The sequence below is a fragment of the Haliaeetus leucocephalus genome, unplaced genomic scaffold (assembly GCF_000737465.1).
Source record: "Haliaeetus leucocephalus isolate CR32 unplaced genomic scaffold, Haliaeetus_leucocephalus-4.0 Scaffold1, whole genome shotgun sequence".
Lineage (NCBI taxonomy): Eukaryota > Metazoa > Chordata > Aves > Accipitriformes > Accipitridae > Haliaeetus > Haliaeetus leucocephalus.
Window position 1 is genome coordinate 9,342,823 of NW_010972437.1, and position 22,964 is coordinate 9,365,786.

The 22,964-nt window shown below is 37.3% G+C and overlaps 1 protein-coding gene across 4 annotated transcripts in view; it reads right to left on the reverse strand.

The window, feature by feature from the left end:
* The window catches only part of OSBPL6 (oxysterol binding protein-like 6), a 51,548-nt gene that overhangs the window by 20,845 nt on the left and 7,739 nt on the right, over positions 1-22,964 (reverse strand). For 2 of the 4 annotated variants that reach the window (XM_010565956.1, XM_010565939.1), the window contains exons 2-9: positions 15,524-15,619; positions 12,214-12,336; positions 8,905-8,958; positions 8,072-8,185; positions 7,788-7,952; positions 7,134-7,266; positions 6,588-6,691; positions 5,566-5,658 (exon numbers count right to left, since the gene is read on the reverse strand). In XM_010565956.1, coding sequence (XP_010564258.1) covers positions 5,566-5,658; positions 6,588-6,691; positions 7,134-7,266; positions 7,788-7,952; positions 8,072-8,185; positions 8,905-8,958; positions 12,214-12,336; positions 15,524-15,619 — 882 coding nt within the window. Of the gene's footprint in view, positions 1-618; positions 694-5,565; positions 5,659-6,587; positions 6,692-7,133; positions 7,267-7,787; positions 7,953-8,071; positions 8,186-8,904; positions 8,959-12,213; positions 12,337-15,523; positions 15,620-22,964 lie in introns of all 4 variants that reach the window. The other 2 variants (XM_010565931.1, XM_010565947.1) reach the window with 2 other exon arrangements.

Sequence of the window (22,964 nt, forward strand, 5' to 3'; positions counted from 1 at the left end):
TCTATCTTTGGCTGCTCAGAGTCTTCCCTACCTGCTTTCATAGCTCCAGATTTTGTGTCAAAGACTTAGAGAATTAGCAAGACTAAATACAGACACTAGAGGTAGTAATATGACTTTTTGGGATTATGGAATGTAAACAGAAAGTGTCTCAAATGAAAAGGCTAACCTTATGCTACTTAAAAAAAAAAAAAAAGGAAAAAAAAAAAACCAGGAAATTTTATAATTCCATGCTTGTTTGTAACAAATCTCCTTGGTTCTGCTGTCTTGCTATAGACTGTCACGAGAATCTTTTAACAGAATTTCATCATTCCTTTCCATTTTCTATAGTATATAGCAGAGTATGTCAAAGACATGTCCAAATACTGCAGGGCCTAAGTCTAACCGTCACTTGCACTTGCATAAAGGAGGAGGGACATGTACCACGAAAACAAGCTCAAATCCACATTTATGGAATTCATTGGTGTCAGGCCTGACCACTTCTAAGGAACTCAGCTGAAAGTGGGTAGCACGGACACCTCCAAAAAGTGCAAGAAACATTTTCATAAGCTTATTACACATTCAAGTTGTTACACAGCTTCCCATCTTCAGAGCTATCCCTTGATTTTTAAATCCACTCACTGTTGTAGCCACTGCAGCTGCTAGTCTCTGCCGGCGTCGTGTTGTGCTGAACTGGCCCTTCGGTGCTGGCCCTTCCTGACAGTGAATGCAAGAAGAGAAGGAAGTAGAAAAAGAGAAGGGAAGGGGTGATGGGACACAGGAAGATGAAAGGTGATCAGAAAAGGGAGAGGGAAAGTCTTTAAGTGGATTTCAATTTTGTTAACTCTTATGGCCTACACATTCTGAGGACATATCACATGTTTTCAGTTGTGTATGCCAGAGACATAAAAAAGCTAGATACTTCACTAAAATTATCTCCAGATGAGTTGGACTGCAGTGCACTTACTAAGACTACCAAAAAAAAAAAAAATTTATCAGCATTGCCATAAGGCAATTATGGCATAAGAAAACAAAAAGGATGCTATGGCATGGCAGAAAACACAAAAACCAAACTCCTTCTGGGGGTCACTTGACCATCTAGAAGATGAATTCTGAAAGACATCACTTTGCATTAGTGGAAGCACATGAACTGTGGTCATTGAAGATGCATGCATCTCAATGGTAAAACTTTTCAGTGTGTATGTTAGAGTGAGCTTGCTTATGTAAACATTCCTGTGCACAGCTCTAGCATTTCCATGTCCATCCTTGAGCCTATTTGTGCATTTTCTCCACACACCACTTTTTTGAGTTCCAACTACTTCTCCTGTACATTACTGAAGGCTTGGCTTCCAAAGCAATGCAAAAACTCGAATAAAGCAACACAAATGAAAACTAAGTATTCCAACAACTACTTCCTTTTCTGCATGCCTAACTTTTGGCATCATCCTGCTTAATTTCACTTTTATTTTACTTTTAAGAAAATTCATCATGGTACATTAAAGTCAAGCAAGTAATTGCCTAATGCAGAGGAGCTCCACACCTATCACGAAGTCCTTCTATTTAATGTCTAATCAAAATGTCATTATTTTGAAGCCATTTTAAGATTTTAGAAGACTAGAAAATCCACCTTTCTGCTTTTAGAAAACAATTTTCAAACCCTTTACATTTTTCTTCACCTATATCTTCACCAATAGCCACTTCAGTATTTTTAAATCTGTATACTTTTTCTGAAAGCAGCCTGGGCGCCATATAAATAACAAAGGTGTAGATTGGATACATGGACACCATGCTGAAGAACAGGATGTTGTAGTGCAATATTAGATAAAGTGTCTTGCTCCTGTAACACTCCTGCTAGTAGGGGTTGCTGCATCTGAGAATGACCGTACCCTCCACCCTCTGGCCGATACTAGTCGCAGTGTTACTGACAATGGAAGGATTGTCTAATGATCACAGAAAGAGAAGCCTTGCTTTGTAATATTTTGTAAAATTCTCACATTAAAAAACATGTACATAACCTCTAAAATATAGAGTACAAACTTTGTTAAAGCAGAGAACGCATCATATGCATAATGTAAAGCTCTTTGTGCTCTGCAGCAGTATGTCTATCCTGTGAATAGGAGTTTGGAAGAATATTCTTGTTTAACTAATAGGGACATAAATAAATATATATATGTACAGAGAAAGAGACATGCACAAATATATATTTGGCTGCCAGATTATGAATGCAGGTATGCATTATTAAAATGGGAACAATGAACTCTGCAGAACCACACACTCCCCTCAACACAAGAGAAAGTGAGGTCATAATCTGAGTTATGATATAAAGAAATACTGATTTAAGGGAAAAGGTAATAAGCCAGTCTGTGGGTCTGGTTTCATTTCTGAGCTGAAAGCCTCAGTAGAGCAAGCTGCCTTTTCAGGTTGCTCCATACTATATAGTTCTCTATTAAACTACTTTCCCTGGAAAACAAAACAAAACAAAAAACCCCAAACAAAAAACAGTCTTGGAACTTCACAGCTCTGAGCTCTTGAGGGAAATTAAATTGTTAGTTCATTTTATTGCTTTTCAGTAATATTTTTCTTCTTCTTTTGAAGATCTGTAGATTGTCATGAGAATGACAAATAGGTCTTTTACCCAATGGGAAAAAAAACAACCAAACCCTCAGGTTTTGTACAAAAGCATTATTTGTAAAATGAATGAATACAGGTCAACTAACCTGTTGTTGTGAGCCATTTTCATAAGACTTTAAATACACTTTAAAAACAAAATAAACCTCGTTCATAAAAGCAATCTTTCTTCAGAGAAGCAGTCCATGTATTACTCTTGAGTAAAGGCCTGTAAATTAAGCTGTTAATTCTAAACAATTTAGCAATACTAAACCCCCAAACCTGCAAACATATACACACATGCTATGCTCAATTTTACTTCGGGGAGTAACCCCATTCTAGTCACTGGGATTAGCTGTGTGAGCGAAGTTAACTGCATACAGAACTGGTATACCTAATAAGTACATACGTATTTCTAAGAAACAAAGCAAGCAGCTTTTCTTACAAGAAAAAGTGTTTTAAACACATTATACACCTAGCATTCACATTACAGAATGTGTTAGCAGGAATACAACAAAAGCTGTCTTATTAACAAAAATCTGGTAACAAGTATAATATAAAACCTGGATGGAAGAATTCTCTCCTTGCATCTTTCACAGCGGATGCTGAGCTAGCAAAAAATTACACTCTCATTCTCCATTACTCGTGAACAAGACACTTGCATACACAGCACTCTAATTTTTATGCTCCCCAGGAGGATGGCTCTCAACATCATACTATCAGAGGGTCTTTTGATGGTAGTTAATGACTGCTTATTCTAAAATAAATAGGTGCAAGTACTTCAAATGGAATTAATAATGCAACTAGCTTAAAGTTAGTATGTTAGAATTAGCATTATCCCCTAAAACTAACGAGATGTACAAAGGCATGGGGAAAGAAAAAGGACAACAGAAGTTTTCTTAGTACTAAATGTCAACTATTTAATAGCAAATCATGTATAGGCACCATGAAGAAATGATCACAAATTAGATAAAGTGGTTCTCAGTAGTGGGTGCCTGGATAAAAAGTTTATAAAGAGTTGAGTAGTCTTGAAAAAATGACCTATAAGGAAGGCCAATGAAGCTAGAAGGAATGGCTACAGAAGAACAAAATGTGACTGTAAGCTTAAGAAGCACCTAGGCATGGGAGGAAATCCACATTTTAGTGGAATGGCAACATGACCAAATTAGGAATAACACAATGAGTCAGAGTGAGGCCATCTTCCACGGATCACAGCTTTAGACCATTCACAGGACAGGACAGCCCTTGGAAGAGTAAACAATGCCTTGAGCCCATCAAACTAGGCAAGGTAACAGAGCAGCCAAAAAGACGTCTTCATCTTCCATATAATTTAGAATAATTTTATTGTTTCTGTTTCACTGCAAATTAATTTATAAATCAATCATCAATAACTTAATGCTTTGCTCTAACAAAATAAGCTTTACATTTCCAGCATTAAGCTTGCCAGGAGTTAATGCTGACTCAGGTTAGGCAGAGTCCATTACCAGCCCAGAAGTGACAGATCCATGTAGAGCAGTGCTATGCACACAAACTCTCTCAAGGGAACCTGCAAACCGACTGTATTTGAGAACTTCAGGAGCTGAGGCACAACTCCTGCCAAACCACAAACAGCAGTTTGAGAGTCAGGTGCCAAAATGACAAAAGACCAGACCAGTGTCACTTTGGCAAAGTGCAGACAACAAAGGAACAGCTCATAATTCCTCATGACCCACCCTAGATCATCATACATTGACTGCTTTCATCATTTTTTCATCATTTTTGTGGAGAGAAATTTCTCTGAGACCACTGCGGCATGGAAGAAGAACATGCAGTGTTGACTGTGTCTCTTCATAGACACCAAGTACTTGCATCCACTTTCCTGATATTTTTATTTGCCTATGTTATTCAGCAGCAGGGAAACACAGTGATCCTTCAAATGCAGGTAATAGGACATGACATCAATCACCAAAATTCCCTTGTTAATAAACCTTCTTAATCCTAACAGATGCTTCATTATTCAAACTATTGTGAGTTATCTAGTATAACAGGTAGAAAGAAAAATCACCTACTACAGCTGCAAAGAGAAGGCTGATGCAACTACAATTTCTTCTTAAGATTATTAATCTTAAATGAGTCACAGAGAGCTCCTTACTGTGCCTCTGAGTCACAGAGAATTCCTTGTTGTGCCTCTAGGGCACATATTAAAGGCTTTCAAAGTTTGCATGAATTCCAAGGAATTTAAATGGATCAAATTTGCTGACATTTATTTATTTTGTAGCAGACAGCACAGTGGTGATTGTTAGCTCCTGAAATCAGTTGAATATAGTCTTCATTATCAGTTGCTCAGTGATAAAAAAGATTAGGTTTTGGATTAGGCCTCAAAACATACAACTACTGACAAAACACAGTAAGACGCCCTGGATCTAGCAGTAATACAAGCGTGTTATGCTTATTTCTGTGCTTTTACTTTTCAGCTCTAAGCCAGGATGGGGTAAATTCTTTCTTCATGTAATGTATTCTTTGATTTATCCAGTTTGTTCCCATACTAGCCTTTTCCATAAGACAAGACATGTGAAAATACTTCTCATTGGCAACATTCATAGTATAGATCTTCACAAAGACAACTGGTGTCTTTAGTATTTCATTCATGTTTTCTGCTTTTAGCTTGATATCACCTGCTCAACTGCCCCTCTTGCCAAGTTTGAGATAGAACATGAGTATCCCCATGTGCTGCATGCATATTGCCTTGTTTGCACATTAATTGACTAGTATTCAGATCCCGCTCCTTTCCCTAGATGGCAATGTTTTCATATTCATGAAAGTAAAATCAACACTTTTCTCACTATTTTCTCTAGGTTTTAAACAACAAACTGAAATTTAATTTACTTCATCAGGAACATAAGAGACAGTAGATTGACTTCCTACTTTCAGCTAATATATCATTTCATGCTTAAAAGTTAATCTAAAAGTACAGCAAAAAGTAAAACATTGTGCATTCAGTACCTGAAGTTGAATTTTTGCATCTTTGCTGACACTTTTTGTTCTCCATCGTCTTGTGACCCGCTTGTCTTTCTTTGAAATATCTACACAGTTAGCCTACATTATACAAATAGTTAAAAGCGACAAAGTACTATTAAGTAGACACAAGCAACACAGACAGTACAGCAAGTTAGTAAAGAATTGCAGCGTTAGACATCTACAAATTAGAAAGTAAGGAGAAGGATGCCACTGCCAGGGCCCACAACTACAGCAGTGACCAGCCGTAGCTATCCATACACTTCTATAAACACGTGGTATATTTAGCTTATTTAGCAAAACTACTGGTATACTTTCTTCATGAGTGCACAATATTCAGGACCAGATCTTGAAATCTTCATGGATTTCTACTTTGGTACTACTCAGAGAAATGTAGACTTCACCTCTTCTTGAAATCAATGGTAAGTCTCGTTACCTCATTGGAACTAGACTTCGCAACACATGCACCACTGGAAGATTTGTGTATTTAAGGGGACTGATTGAAAAAGGAAAAAAGTATTTAGGATTTAGGATCTGCTGTTCCTTTCTTGTGGTCAAGAGGAAAACTCACCCTGAACTGTGAAACGGTCCAACCTTTGGGACCTTTGTACTATGCCCTCTTTTCTAGAGCATGCAACTTCATCTTTGAGGGTCTTTGGATGCCCACCCCTTAAAAAAAACTTAAAATAGTATCTTACTCTGCACAATAAAAACTCTTTACATATAATTTCAATGTATATGTGTATTTCTATTGTAACAGTTCTCAGTTTTGCTTTGCAGATGACTTGATCATTTGATTTGTCCTATTTAACTCAAATAATTAATACGTCTTAATTATTTGTTTACACATGAAACATTATTACATGTGATTAAGATAAACACATAGCATAAACCTTTCATCCAAGAGTTACTATGATTTCAGAAAATCATTAACAGACATCATCTCTATATTTCCCTTAACACAAAGAACAAATGTTTCAGTGTGATGATTTATGTTCAAGCATATTTACCTGCATGTCTGTGAAATTTGGTGCCGACTGAGTTCTCTGTAGTATTTCTAAATTTTGAAGAAGTTTACTGAGTTCCACAAGGTTCGACTGACAATGAGCAAGATCTAACAGATATAAAACAAAATTACATTAGGTGCTTCAATTTGGACTTTTTTTTTTTGCCATGATGTCCATCATTCACACTTTATTGAATTATAAAAGTTTAATGTCCAAATCCCTGCTTGTAAGGCATCTAAGTAAAAGCTTTATTTTTAGAGATGTTGAGCACTTGTTATTTCTATGGGAGTCAGCAACAAGTCTGGACCTCAAAAGTTGATCATATTTTAGCAATGATATCCATTAAGATAATACAGATTATTAAGATAAATTGTAAAAGCAATATCCCAAAACATGCAGAGAGGGAAATTCCTACCACAAGCATCTAACTACCTGAAGAGCTAATTCATGTTCATGTAAAGATGCAACTTAACCAGTTTACTGACTATTTCTTATTTTATATCAACAAGTTTTGCTGAAAGAACAAGGCATGAAAAGGTAAAGACTAACCTTCTGCACATCTGTCCATCTCTTCAGAGTCCTGCAACCAGGCTGCTACTTTACTCTGACCAGTAGTGCAGGTGGCAGGAAGGCTGTTACTGCAAGGTATAGGAGACTGCCAGGGGAAGCTATTTTGTTGCACCTAAGGCATAATAAAATGCTTAAATTTACTGTTGCTATGTTGCTTAGTCAGTGTAATCACCATACTACTTCAGAATAAGAAAACAAAATTGCACTGTGATTTCAGTGACATCTGTGATTTGACTATGTAGTTGCCCAAGATGCAGATTTTTCTGAACAGCATGTTGGAGAACCAAACCAAGAACCTCACAAGCAAACTGTGTTTGCTAACTACCAGTTAGAAAAGCTGTTGTTTAAGAACATTATCAAACAGTAAAGAAACAGATTTATCCCTGATGACAAAGGCAAGTGCAAATTGTTCTAGGGATGGTGAATTCTTTGCTAGATCTCTACAGCAGCCCATTGGTGAAGGCTGCAGTAAGGCTAAATTAGACAGTCTTTCAGCTGCACATACAGCTTTTTGCTGACCATTGATTCCCACAGTGGAAACTCCTCTCTATTGGCATTACAAGCAGAGACCACTGAAACTGCTCATGAGCAAGCCTGGCAGGCATGAGTTTTCAACAAAAGAACACTACATACCTTTCCATCCGACACATTAGCAGCTGGTGAAGATTCTGTAGTAGAGGCTGAAGGGAATATATGAAAGCTAGCATCTCTTGGAGATCTCACAATCTCATTCTGACGGTACAACCGGTGATGGCGTAATTTTGAAACCCATGCATCGAATGAATCCTGGGACTTCACCTGGAAACAAATTCACTATCAGGAAAGCATTAAAAAAACTACTTTTCTGCACGCCTTTTATAGTTTTATTTATTTCCACTGCGGGTGAAAAGAGAATAAGTATTTGCACCACTTTTTACCTTCAGATGATAGATGTGTTCTTCTGTGTCAAGATCTATTCTACGAGCCTTCTTTTTTATAGACATAACTGATAAACCAACATCAATGCTCCCATGGACTTTGCCTTTCTGTATCTAAAATCAAAAAGCAGGGTAAGAAAATGGCAGTATCATGCACTTCTTCACTATATTTAACAGAAGAATATCTGGTGCTGAAATGGTTTCCCATTTTATGAATTTTTTAATATAAAGCCATATTAAAAAATAAAACCTGTAGTCAGACTAACCACTTACTATATTTATAGACAGAGAAAAGTATCTCACAAGAAGTGCTCGGTACAGAGCCAACTCCAAAATTAAAGTGTGTTGTTTCACACCAATACACAGTTACAGGTGAGTGAGAATCAGAGAAAATTAGACAGTACTCGGCTCCCTGCTCCTACCACTTGATAGTTATTGGTATCAGATCTAACTAATTTAATGCTACCCTTTATATCTCTTGAGTACATTGTAATCACTTCTCTGCCCTTTCCACATGTCTCACAATAATCAGCTCTGACTGACATAAAAATTGAAAAGGAAAAACACATGGTCAGGCTAATCTCTCAAGCACCTTCATTAAATAAACTACTTTAAGTAATGTAGTTTTTATTTTCATAGAAGTAAGAAAAGGTAGAATTCTTGAGGACAAAACTCAACCAAAATCTTACATGCTTTCCATATACAGATCTCTCTTTGAAAACAACTTTCATGTGTGCGCTGTCATAAATAGGCCTAGAGTGAGTATGAGAGTTAATCACCCTGGCAGGCTGAATTCCAATACAAATTTTAAAATGGTCTTCAACTTTACTTACATCAATTGGTGACTTTGAATATTTCAACATTCCATTATCCAGGACAAAAAACCTCTGAAAGAAAAAAAAAAATTCTTTCTTAATGAGCAGATGCAATTTAAACTATGTACAATAATTCATCTGCAAAAGAAGACGATTACTCTGTAGCAATTAAGGAATATTGTGGGTTGGAAAGACAGAATAAATACAGTATTGAATAATTTTCTTGCTTGTTTTTTGAACAACAATTATCTTCTAGGCAAGAAAAAACAGATTCTCTTTTTTCAACATTCTGTGCTAGGTTTAACTTAACAAACCTCGATAATGAAGGGTATTTTTTCAGTTTTGGAGCCAATTCAATAAACTCTGTAAGACACTATATGTCTGTTTCTTCATTTTCTTCCCACATTTCAAGTTTACAACCTACCTTTCCTATCCAGAAACTGAAAAGTTTTTCCTAGTGCAAGATCTACATCCCAAAAGAAAGACCCACATAGGGATGTTGTTGTGGTCTCCTTGATCTCCAGGTGAGAAAAAAATGCAGGCTGCGAGACACTGCTCTATAATCCAAAATTTTGTGCCTCATGGCAGACCTCTATGCAGTGAGAGAAAGATGAGAGCGTAATTTGTGCTGATGATACCTTTTCTAGCTGTAATGTAGCTAATACAGGTATTAGTACAAGTGTAAATATTACAGCATTCCCAGCAACATACCCAGGTCATGGGAGCGCTTACGTTTTGGGTGTTACGTCATTGATACGGTGTGAGCCACTACATCTTCACTGACATAGTTACCAGGGCTAGGCTAACCTGGCAATCCCTATCTGTGCCATTGCTACACCTTTATTTTGCTGAGTGGCTCTTAAAACAGAGAGCAGAATTCAAAGTGTGTTTAAGTTGCCCTAGCTTGTGTGTACTAGACCACTCAATCTGCATTGCAGACAAGTTAGCACAGACTTTGGCACACAGCATAAAGACACAGCCTAAGAGGAAACCTAGACTTCAAATGAGATACACTAACTTGTGTTTACCACCACTAACTTTTAAAACATGCTAATTAATAGAAACTAGTTCATATTTTTAGAGTCTAACCTAAAGCACTAATCTATGTTAAAAATCTAGAACACAGCAAAATATTATGCTAGACTCTCTAAGCTATCTGACATAGAAAGGAAGGACCATGTTTTCATGATGTGAACCTGTTAAATCAACACTATAAGCATGATCAGTAGTTAGATGGAAGAAAATATCTCCTGAAGACGGTTCTGGAAATTATGTCAGTCAGGGCGAGAAAACTGTGCTTTCCTGAGACATAAATTCTTAAATAAGATGTCAAAACAACAGGAGGGCTTTTAGTTCTGGGTTGTTTTAAACTAGGTGTGGTCATTAACGGACTTCACAAGAACATCATATTCATTTCATATTGTTCTGCCTAAGTTCCACACACAAAAGAAAATGACCTTTCCTCATATTTCGTTCCAAAGCATACTGCACTTCAGAAAATAAGCTGCTCTCCAAGTTGTACACATTATACCTGGTATGCTGCTAAAGCATATTCAGAACCATCAGAATATGACATGCGACGTTCAATAGACAGAGGATGCTATGGCTCTGCTAGCAGAACACTAACATAGCACATGCTACAGTTACTGTCTCTGGAATTCCTCACTGGGCTCTCAGCACTAAGTATTGTTACGGAAACTGCAGGATATTGAGGCAGCAGTTAGAAAAAAAATCCAAACTTATTAACAAATCCACAGTTTCTAAACATAAGTTCAGCATAGATCCTTAGGTGAAACGCAAGGCAGAGTAGAGGGGAATACTGAACTGTGAAGCTTTTAATCACATTAAGAATTACTTACACAGGTAACTGTTCTGAAGTCAGCATGAAAAACAGATCATCAGTAGTGATCTCCTTTATAGAACTGTGAAAATTGGACTCCCCGTGCTCTCCTATAAAGTTCCTCACCAAAACAGACACTTGTCCAAGAAACAACACATTAACATAATGTATTTTAGAGGAGCGGAAGCAGCAGGTTATTCCATATATTCTTATATATCTGATTAATTGTTTGCGGTTGTTTGGTTTTGGGTTTTTTTTGGGGGGGGGGGGGTGTGGGGGTTTTGGTGTGCTTGTTTGTTTGTTTTTTTTAAAATAAGCTCTCCTTTTCTGTTCTTTCAGTGTTTCAGGTATGTCAGTTTGAAATCCTTTAATACCCCTAGACTAAATTCAAGTAGTCTATATGTATTTGGTTGCTGAAACTACAAACTTTACTTAAGTAAAACAAAACAAAAAAACTCTAAGGTAGATAGGCATGCACAAAAAAGGGTGGCAGGCATATGTACAAGCTAGTATAACATTCAGAAAGAATAGAGAAATTAGAAAAAAGTGTAATTTATACTAGTATGGACTGAATTGGGACTCAGACCTGAGTAAGTCCCACAGTGTTTAGCAAAAAAAGGTAATGCTTTCCCAGAAAAACCATCACATATAACAAATGGTTTCACTATCCTTTGCAGTAAAACACATTCTATCTTAGAAAATTATCCTGCTTCAAGTACCCTCAGCTACAAAAAGACAGGTAAGTGCCAATACCACACATTTTGTTGCTAAAAAAGGGGGGAAAATGTAATTACTATAGTATAAAATACAGACAAAAGAGTTTATGAACATGAGGTTTAGGGCTAACAAAAGTTAGAATTATGCATGGAAAAATGTCTCCAAATTAACTAAAGAGAAAAGAGATTTGGAGCTGAGTTTCAGGGTGGTTTGGTTTGGTTTTTTTAAATGGAGACATCTAATGGTGAAAGTGCAGAGTCCCACTGCATGCCCACACAGAAGATTGCAATCAAGAAGACAAACAAAATTCAGGGACAAAGCTGAGCAAATCTGCCCAGTCAGCATGCCTGAAGGGGAATGCTCTCCCATATGAACACCTCGGGTCCATGCAAAAGCCCCTCAGCTCTCCTCTGCTATCATGAAGTCCTGTGTACTTTAATGTAAAGTCAATGCAATCTTACAGTACACAGCTATATTTGGTTATAATATAGTGGAAAGAATAAAAGGGATATTGATTAAACCTCTTAAACCACAAGGCATCTGCTGATTATTTACAGCTTCTGCCTGGCTTTTGAATACATTAGGCAGCAGGCACTGCAATATGGAAGCCATGAGCTGTGTGTGCAAATTAATTCTTTACACAATTTGAAGAAAAAAAGTTATACACAAAAATCCTGGGCATTTATTTGACATCCTAACTTCCTCTAGACAAAAAATCCCAACTCACAAAATGAGGTAATAAACTTTTGACTGTTTCATGAGTCATTTACCTTATGCCAACCTTTTAAAGGCCATTTTCTCTTTTTCAGCATGAAACCTTCATGTTTGTCTGGCTTTTGGACATTGGTCTGGCCTATTTTCAGACCCTCTATGATTTCCCAGCTGTCAGGTTCCTGGTGAAAAAGTATGAAGACACACTGATTAATTAACTGTGCATACACATGATGAAAAATTGCACTTACATGTAGCACAAAGTCTCCAGTGCAAGACAAAGAGTAAAGGAGGGCTAGGCTTTTAAATCAGCCTATTTAGGTACCAAACTACATGGTCACTGTATTATGTCCAGCTGTATCTCATTTAAAACTACTGAAGATTAGTATTTTTGGAAGTCTAACCCTTACCAGGTAACTAAAAGGAAGCTGAAGCTTTTTAAAAAGTCTGGCACTGTAAATGAAGGACAATCTGAGGGTGGGCCTGGACATGCTGTTCACAACAGGCACTGCGTCCCAATGAAATAAATACATCCAAATACATGAAAACAGGATCAAATTGTGGCTGAGCTAAGTATAAGAGAGGTCAGACCTGCTACTGGCGGTAACAGTGTGAAAGTGCAGGTGGCTCTTCCCACCTGTTAAGTCTATCCAGAAGGCACCCCACAAATTAGCACTGCACTGTAAGAACTAAAAGGACTGAAGAGATCTTGCAATCTCTTGGGGTATGGGCAGAATCTGCATGTTAAAAATGTACCTTTACTCAGAGCATTCCTTATCTGAAAAAGAAGGGATCATGAGATTAAATGAGGAAGAAACCATACTGTTAAATATATGGGCATATATTAACAGTCCTCTTTGTGGTATTCCCTGATCATAAAACATAGTAAATTTTCTGATCTTTAAGGTGCAAGCTACATTGATTCTGGATACTCTAATTTTTCCTTAAAATTAGAAAAACAAGCAGAAGAGGTTGGTTTGTTGTTGGTTTTGAATGCAGCCAGCTCTTGTCTTCGAAGGCATTTTATGACAGTTTCACAGGCTAATTGTGCCTTTAGAAATCTGCAAAAGGAAATTAGTCTTTTTTAAATTTTTCTGCATTCATATTCACTGCATTAAGAGAAATTTATAGGAAAGCTAACTAATTTTCTCTCTAGAGGAAAGAATAGGAACTGTATCATTTCAGATACAACCAACTGTATGCCTTCCAGGGAGCCAATTAAAGCATATTTCTTGTACACACCACTTCTTAAGCATGACAACTTGTACAACTCAAGCCAGACTTATAATATACCATAGTGAATGCTTAAAGAACAATATTTTTAAGGAGAAAAAACAGAGTTATGCCTTTATTTCTGTCCTTTTGCTACTACTGTAATCAACAAAATTATGTACCAATTTAAAAATCTCCTATTGCCTGCTCATTAAGACTCTATTTTACTAATTGTATCCCACAAAGTTGTAAACTTGCATTTTCTCAGCTGATCTGTTGCAACTCCCAGCAATGTTATGAAAAGTTAGAGAGGGAGGAGGTCATACAGCATCAAACATTTAAAGGGGAAAAAAAATTGTCTCCTCCATTTCCCACAAAACTATTCAAAGCCGAGCATTGTCAGTCTTCCATAACACCTCCAATTAAGTTATACAGCCTTGATAATGTTAACATTACTATTATGAAAATACGATTTCAAAAGTAACAGCAAATTTCAAATCTACAATTTTCAATATGATCTTGTTATTTTGAGGAGGGTCGAAAGTTCTATCACAAATAGTATATACTGCAGTAAATTTTGATAGAAATGTTTACCCAGTTTAGTTTTCCCTGCATAACTGTGAACTGGAACTATGCCAGTGCCTGTAAATACCATGATCAAAACCCCGCTTTTTTACTTCCCTATGTTTTGCTTGGATATTCTATTTCCAATACTGTAGAGGGAAGCACACATACATTATTTTTTCCCTACAAAGAAGCACTTGGCACTTAAGAGGGGCAAATTAAACTGTGAGTCCCCTGGGGTGAGCAGAGAATCTCTCTCTGCAACTGTGCCAACTGATTCTTCACCATATTGATTTCTCCTTTAGAAGATCAGCTGCAGGCACAAGTCTTTTATCTACTAGATAACATCAGTATTGATTACTTCTCAACTAGAAATCACACAATCTCATATAGCTATTCATTGAGACAAAAGGCCCAATACAGAAGGACAAAATGAGCAATTATTCAGTGCAATGTGGATACCTGTCTTCTGCTGCACCAGTGCTACAAGCTGTTCCTAAAACCACCCTAACAATCCTAACTCATCCCACAGGTTTGGTGTGATAAGATATCCCCAATACAAGAGACATTATGCAAGAGCAGTCAGAAACAGGAAAACCAAAGTGAAAGCGATATGCTTGAAGGGTCCTCATACAATGCCAATTCTCAAGTCCAGCATTAGTACTTTAGGACTTCTGCAATTCCCTACATAATATGTGAGAAACAGCTCTGCGTGAAGCAGCAGAACCAGGGGAACACAAGCAGAACTTACAGTCCCTGAGTCTGCATATGCCCCAGGTATTGGGAGTAAGGGAGCCACTACCAACAGCTTTCTGAACCTACTATTTTTGTCTGCAAAGTATTTCTTTTCCAAATAAAACAGAACGAACCATTTCATTTTCCCCGGATGAACAGAATGTTTCCTTTTGAATTTGTTTTACCACTTCTGTTTCAGAACTTACAGACATTTAATTTCAGATTTTTCTTTTCCACCAAATATTCCATCACAGCATGCTCACCTTTTCAGTAACAATCTTACTTTTTCATATGAAGTATCTTAAAATGAAGCCTTCTTTACGTGGAATTAGACTTATTTGAAATCAGTGATTCCAAAACTGAGGAATTCAGCCAGCAAGAAATTGACTGCAAAGCACCACACACAAGGCTGCATCTTTCAGGAACTGGTGGTTACTCCTACAGTTCTATCCATTTCTCGGCCTCAGGACAGAAGGTCTCATCAAGAGATTTTAAGTTTCAAATTTTAAGAAACCACCCACAAGGGATGTCATTAGGACTTATATTTTAAATTAATATCATTATTGATTAGCAGCACTTTTGCACTTGGATATGATTTGCTCTACCTTAATAAGAGGATTAGACTGGATCATTTCTCAAAGTCGCTTCTAGCCCCATACTCTGAGATCGTAAAACTTGTTCCTGGGGGCCATCCATGGCCCCTCTGACACCTCAGCTGGGGAAGAGGAAGCTCCAGGGCAGGCTCACAATATACTCAGTGGTAGAATCATACAAAATATCCCAAAGCTGTTAGTGAAACTACTTTGTAACTACAGAGGGAAAGTCATCACCCAGATTACAGCCCATGCTTTTACTTACCTTGGAGAGAGAGACAGGGTCACTTTCAAGGAACTGCTTGCTTAAAGATGGGTCTGTGCTTCCCGAAGAAGCCTTGCGCTCCAAAATATGAACACTCTTAAAAAATAAAAAAGTAATTAAAGAGTACAACTTATCATTCAATGTTACTTTTAAAAATACATATTAAGTAATGAATGACAAATTACAATCCTTATATAAAGTATCAGCATCACGGCTCAAAATGTATGAAGTACTACCCATGCATAACATAACTGCACAAATAGTTTGTCTTCTGAGGCAATACACCTCTCTTTCTTTTTTTACTCTTCATTTTTAAACTAATTATTCTGTTCAGCCTAGAAATGACTGGGAACTAAAAAAAGCCAGGAAAGGCAAGTAATGCAGTTCTTACCTACAGAGATGCAAAGTGCTCCAAGCGAGCCTATTATGTTTTCTGCTAAGATACAAGATGCCGAGTATACATATCAAGCAGTTGGCACTATCCTACATTCATTCCTGAAGCAAACCATTGCACATAAGACATTACTGCCTCTAACATATTCATTATCACGCCTTAGCATTTTGTTATTGGCTTCTCAACCGAGGTGAAGTAACTCATTACATGAGTGCTTTTAATAGATTACAAGTGTTCATGAGATCAGTTACTGGGTCTCAGCTGACAGGCTTGCTGGTAAACATTTATGCAACATAATGATCTTAAACCATCACAGCTGTTTTCATGTGCAACAATACTATAAAATTTTATGTCTTCAAAGCATGGTCCAAAAATGAAATACATAATGTCATAACTAGTCTTGAAAAAATTGCTATTTTTTAAAGACATCTAAAAATGTCTTCCCATTTTCCAGAAATGTTTCACTCGTATTTTGTAAATGAAAAAGCATTTTTTCTACAGGAGAAAACAACCACATTCTGCCTGCTTGGATTTGCATTTCATTCTCTGGTGAAATTTTGCTACATAGCTCATATTATTATTTGGTAAGAATTGTACTACAACATGTCAGTAGTATCTTTTGGGCATGAAATAAAACTATTTCATTTCCAGGACATGTAGCACGTCAACAAACTCGCAATTGCAATTACCCTCTGAGAAGGGTAAGTTTTTCTCAACCGAAAACAACAATTAAATTTTGTTCACAATTAAGCTTCTTTACATTCACTGAAAAAGAGATTACGCAGGTACAAGTGACAGCAGAAACAATCAGGGAATATAAAAACACATACAAACAGCAGAGTAAATATTATTGTTTATACAGATAACTAAGTACATAAGGACCATAACCAAACTAAATGAAAATAAACACAGCTATTCATATAAATTCATATATAACACAGACTACGTCTTGCTGCAGAGCAACACACAGACCTTCATTGTTCTCTTTCAATTTGCAACCGTGAATGAGAAGGAAAATATGGGGATTGTCTCTGTTGTCAGTGGAGATTAATAAGCATCCCTGCCACTATGCAACAATAATCGGCATTTATTTTCAATTACTTTAAATTTAATTTTACAATGAAGAATGTGGAAAAGCACCAATATTATGTTACCTGCTACATTCCCCAGGGCCAACCAGCAAAAGCTTTGTCATCTATGCTTTGAAATCTGCTTTATTCAAAGAAAGCCAATCTTATTAATTAGCCCAATGTCTATTACTAGCCAGATGAGAAAAACGTTTGTATTTATGCAGCACAGGTTCCTACATTACATGTCAACTATTTTAATATGCTTGTTTGAGCTGAGCACCACAAAGTTACTAATGATAAACAATGATAAAGTTTTATCATCAAATAGATGAAATGCACACAGTATCACACTTAAACAACACAAAAGAAAGCCTAAATCTGTTCCTCCAAGGAAGATTAAAATGTCGCTTGATTAGCATAATCAGGACGATTCCCAACTTTCTTGCCAGTTTTGTTTGGCAGGCAGGAATCCCTCCATCTTGAGATGGAGCAATGCCCAACACAGATGTTCTGAAGGTCTCATATGTAGCAGCTGGTGCAGTTTGTTGTTACATAACTGCAATTTCATTTTGTACAATATTTAGAGTGAAGTAACCCGACAGCCCTTGGCTTGCCAGATTTCCAGTGACATTTTCAATCGCATGATTTTAAGGCAAGGGGGTTTTGTGCCTTTGTTTTTTGGGTTTTTTTTAATCAGCCCTCAGTCATTACAGTTCCACTTCAGTTGAGAAATACATTATTAGCTAACAGCACTTTAATGACTGCTGACTTATTCAACTATTTGTTTGGAAATAAGAAAATGAACACTTTTAAAATAAAATTTCCTTTTTTACATTCCTTACTTCTTCAAGAAGTGTTGTCTTGTTGTCTGTAAATGTCTGCTTTCCAATTCTTTTCTGTCATGACCACCATTACACTGACGCAAAATCATTTCTTTAGATTTGTGCCATGTCTCTAGTATAATATTACTTGGTGCAAAATGTTTTTCATTAATCATTTTATCTTTCTGCAAAACTACAGCTAGAAATTACACAATTATTTGATATTTTGAAAAGCAGCTATTTTTATAATGCAGAACTTTAGCTATTTAGCATCACAGAAATAAAAATTACTTAGATCTTGAAATTGTTATCAAGGTTTTTTTGCTTGAACAAGAAAAATAGAGTTAGTAAAGGAAGCAGTTAAAAAAAGCTGATGCGAAGAAAAGGAAGAAAGAGGCAGATCAATACAGCTTCTGGGTTTTCTTCATACAAACAGAAAAATGAATAATCTATTAATCTTGGCATATCAATCAGTCTGGCACTCTCAGTCCTCTCATCCCAAGAATACAGGCAGACAAAATCAACGCCTGCACTGCTCCGTTCTAGACAGCGCTCATGCTTCAGGACTACCTGTGCGCTACAGCTGGCTTGTCCTGGAGAAAAACGCCAGCACCATCAAATTCTGTGTGCTCTTGGAAATTAATTCAACAAGATTACAAGTTTAACTGAAATTCCTCTGTAATCCCATTGCTAAATCTTAGTCCTAACTACAATCTTTCCTTCAGCTTTGAGATTATTCACAACATACATTATATATGTGAGCACACATTTGCCCCAAAATGCCCCTAACAAGCCTACACGTGAGGAACACAAATGCTGATTCTGCCCTGCATTTTTTTCATGTTGCATACCAAAGACGTGAGGGAGAAGGAAGCTGATGGAGAGAATAACAATATGATGTTGTTTCATATTCTCATCTTCTCTGAAGAGCAAGAATGGAAAAAGTATTTTACAATATTTTTCTATATATCTTGCTAACTCTGTTTCTCAGCTACGAGTTCAGCGATCCATTCATTTCATCCACCAGAACAAACGCTAGCACATGCAGCATCTGGTCTCCATCAGGCCAGAGGCTGAAGACCCAAATGTTTCTTAACTGAATCTGATTTCCCATTAAAAGAAAAGACATTCAACCATTTTCAAAGGGAAGGCAAGGAAAGAAGATATTGGGTAAGTAGAGATAGGAAATCCAGTGAAGGACAAGTCTGGCACTCATGCCTTTCTTTCTGCTTCGCTGCTTAATTACTTAATGGAATTTAATTATATTTAATGCAATGAGTTCTCTCTAATTTATAATTTATTCATCTTCAAGAAGAAGACAAGCTGGTGAGGAATTTATCACTCACATTGGACTCAGAGTCTCTTTACTTCAGAAACATGCACAACATGTGGCTAACAGTTAATTAATGAAAAAAAATTGGTAGGTCATTTTGTTTGCTCGCAGCATTCAGCAGTCTTCAACACCCATAACCAAGGGGCCTAGCCATACATTGTTCTACAACAGTAATTTAAAACAGAGCTTTTCTCTCTGGGTTTTTTGTGTTGTTTTTTTTTTTTCAATCTGAAGGACCAACTAGCGCATCTTTTATTATCTGCTATTCATTGGCATTCTTTTCACAACCTAGCTACCCCTGCACAGACCTGTGTTCTTATTTGAATTCTGTTTAGTATGAAGTGCAATGCTTTATCACTTTCAACTAAAAACACAGTATTCCCCAGTCACCTGAAATACAGCAGCAGTAATAAGGTAGATACAGATTTGACTGCAGGCATACCAGTTTTTACTACTGTGATATATGCTGAGTTAATCTGCAATATTATTTGCAAATGGAATAACCTTGAAATTTGCTTTCATCTTAGGCTGCTTCTCAGTCAGCTCTAGCTTTCCTTCTGTTGATGTTAGAATAAAGACAGAGTCTTGAATATCACTGTGAGAGAAGGGTGAGTACAAAGCAAAACAACCACATCTCCATCAGTGTATTTCTCCCTTCTTTCTTCTAGCACATTTTTTTTTCTTCATATAAAGCAACCATGGTCCTATTCTCATCCTCAGTCTCTCCTATTGACACTGCTTCAAAGCTGTTTTCAACAATCTGGGCTATCAACCAACAGACAAAGGAACTTAACAATACTTTATGAATAGCACATGTAGTTAATCTTTTTTTTTTCCCCCTTCTTGTAGCACATGCTTGTCTTGTACAGAAATGTGCTTAAGAGCAACATTTTCTCTTTGTAACCTTTTTACTGCAAGACAACTATATCTAAGCAGCAGTTGTGTAGCATACTAGTAACACAGAGGTATGTTATGTCTCTACTTCTTTCCTGGGATATGCAAAATAAATACTTCCTGTGTTACAGAAACGTCAAGGATTTGTTAGCTCAGGAGGTGTCTGTCAGCCCTTTCTGGAACTCCAGCTTTGTATTGTATGTAGCACTTCACGTCAATGCTTTTACGCTCTGGAAGCAAAGAAGCCTTTGCTTTTCAAGGTACTTTTTGACAAACTCTGAAGACAAATAAGCTCTTGCTCCTCTGAAGAGCTTCTTGGAGGGAAGTATTAGCAAAACTGGATAAAACAGAAAAGAGCTATCATTGTAACAGCAATCTTCTCTTTGCCAGAGCGACGGTTTGGAATAACTACAAAGTCACAGTCTGGGCCTTTAATGACAATCTTCTCCTTTGACACTTTAGATTTTGACACGCTTATCTCAAAATAGAGCAAACAGATAAATTGACAATATCTGACAGAATTCAAATGTTTGCTAATGATACAAAGCTTTTTTATGAATATTGAATAATCGCAATTAAAAGGATTGATATTTCGCTAAATAGTCTCAGGCTAGCAATTCATTTTATTAGTCTCGATGTAGTTAAAAATAAAAGGAGAGGAAATAAAATTACATACACAAAAGAAAACCATTCCTTGATATCTTAATTTGTTAACTAATGAAAGCATTCTAGACGTTGAATGGCCTTCTTCAGAAAATATATGCAGTTTTTACTTTAATAAATGGTTGCAAGGGAGTTTAAGTTAACACAGATCATAGGCCAAAAAGTTGGATACTCACCTAAAAAAGTGCATAGGTTCAAAATAAAAGAATGCCCTGTCTTCTTGGGGCTCTTTTTCACATCCTTGTGTAAGCTACCCACTTAAGACTTTCTCAATATCCTTTAAACTTTAATATATGCGGTACAAAAATAGAGGAGCTAGGAAAAAAGGGGTTATAAAAAGTTTTTTATCTTTTTTTTTTTTTTTAACATGAACTCTTATTCTACTGGGGAAAAAAGAAGTTTGGATGTAACAGCTTCATTTTCAATTCCAAGACAAAGTATTTATTAAAAACAGAAAAAGAGAGATGTCAGAACAGCAAATAGCTTTACTAAGGCACACATTTATTCTGCCTAATACATTTGTGTGTCTTGAATGTGGATAATGCCAATCACGCATGAGTGTCTTGAAGACAGAAGCCTTCATATCATACCTGCCATCATCCTCCCTCTTCTTTTACTATTGTGTCTTTTCTCTCCATTGCACTTCTTCCCTCTGAATTCATGTGTGGTTGTGTACACAAACATTCCTCACTGATCCCAGACAGCCCATTTTGGATCGAGTTGCAGTTAGAAAATAAGTGCGTATTATAGTAGTATCAATCAATGTTCAAGGACACGTGAATTGTATGAATAGTCTCTTTTTTTTTAAATGTAAAAGCCAACCTTTTAGTTTATATTCTCAAAGAAAGTGAGATATGATCATGTAGGTATGAACGTGCATGCATGGTAGAGGGGAAAAAATGAGACAGGAGGAATGCAAGAGTGACCATGTTCCAAAAACACAACTTTAAGTTATCTATCATAATTTGCATGGATAATTAAACTTTTATGTGAGCAATTTCCCTGGTTTTGTAATATAAGCTAGCTACATACACCATTTCTAATCAAACTGACATGGTTTAAAAAAAGAAATCTTTCTTCATAGCACTTCAGCATTCTCCATGCAGTCTGTAAAGCACTCCTACAGGTAAGACAGGGGAAACATAACCACCATTTTTAAAAAGGGAAAGTAGGAAGACTCAGCAAACTACAGGCCAGTCAGTCTCACCTCTGTGCCCAGCAAGATCACAGAGCAAATCCTCCTGGAAACTACTACGCTAAGGCACATGAAAAATAACGAGGTAATTGGTGACAGCCAACATGGCTTCACTAAGAGCAAATCATGCCTGACAAATTTGGTGGCCTTCTACAATGGGGTTACAGCATCAGTGGATAAGGGAAGAGCAAAGGACATCATCTACCTGGACTTGCGCAAGGCATTTGATACTGTCCCACACAACATCCTTGTCTCTAAATTGGAGAGACATGGATCTGATGGATGGATCACTTCGTGGATAAGGAATTGGCTGGATGGCTGCACTCAGAGTTGCAGTCAACAGCTTGATGTCCAAGTGGAGACTAGTGACAAGTGGCATTCCCAGTGCTGTTTAACATCTTTGGCAACGTAGACAGTGGGATCGAGTGCACTGTCAGCAAGTTTGCCAATGATACTAAGCTGTGTGGTGCGGTTGACACACTGGAGGGAAGGGATGCCATCCAGAGGGACCTTGAGAGGTGGGCTTGTGTGAATCTCATGAAGTTAAACAAGGCCAAGCAGAAGGTTCTGCATGTGGATTGGGCAATGAGTGGATTGAGAGCAGCCCTGAGGAGAAGGACTTGGGGGTATCAGTGGATGAAAACTGAATGTGAGCCAGCAGTGTGTGCTCGCAGTCCAGAAAGCCAGTTGCATTCTGGGCTGCATTGAGGAGCGTGGCTAGCAGGTTGATGGAGGTGATTCTACCCCTCCACTCTGCTCCTGTGAGACACCACCTGGAGTACTGCGTTCAGCTCTGGAGCCACTGACATAAGAAGCACCTGCTGGAATGAGTCCAGAGGAGGGCCACGAAGATGATCAGGGGCAGGAGCACCTCTCATATGAAGACAGGCTGAGAGAGTTGGGATTGTTCAGCCTGGAGAAGAGAAGGCTCCAGGAAGATCTTATAGCAGGAAAGCCGGGGAGGGACTTTTTCCAAGGGCATGTAGTGATAGGACAAGGGATAATGGCTTTAGACTGAAAGGGGGTAGATTTAGATTAGTAATTAGGAAAAATTTCTTTACTGTGAGGGTG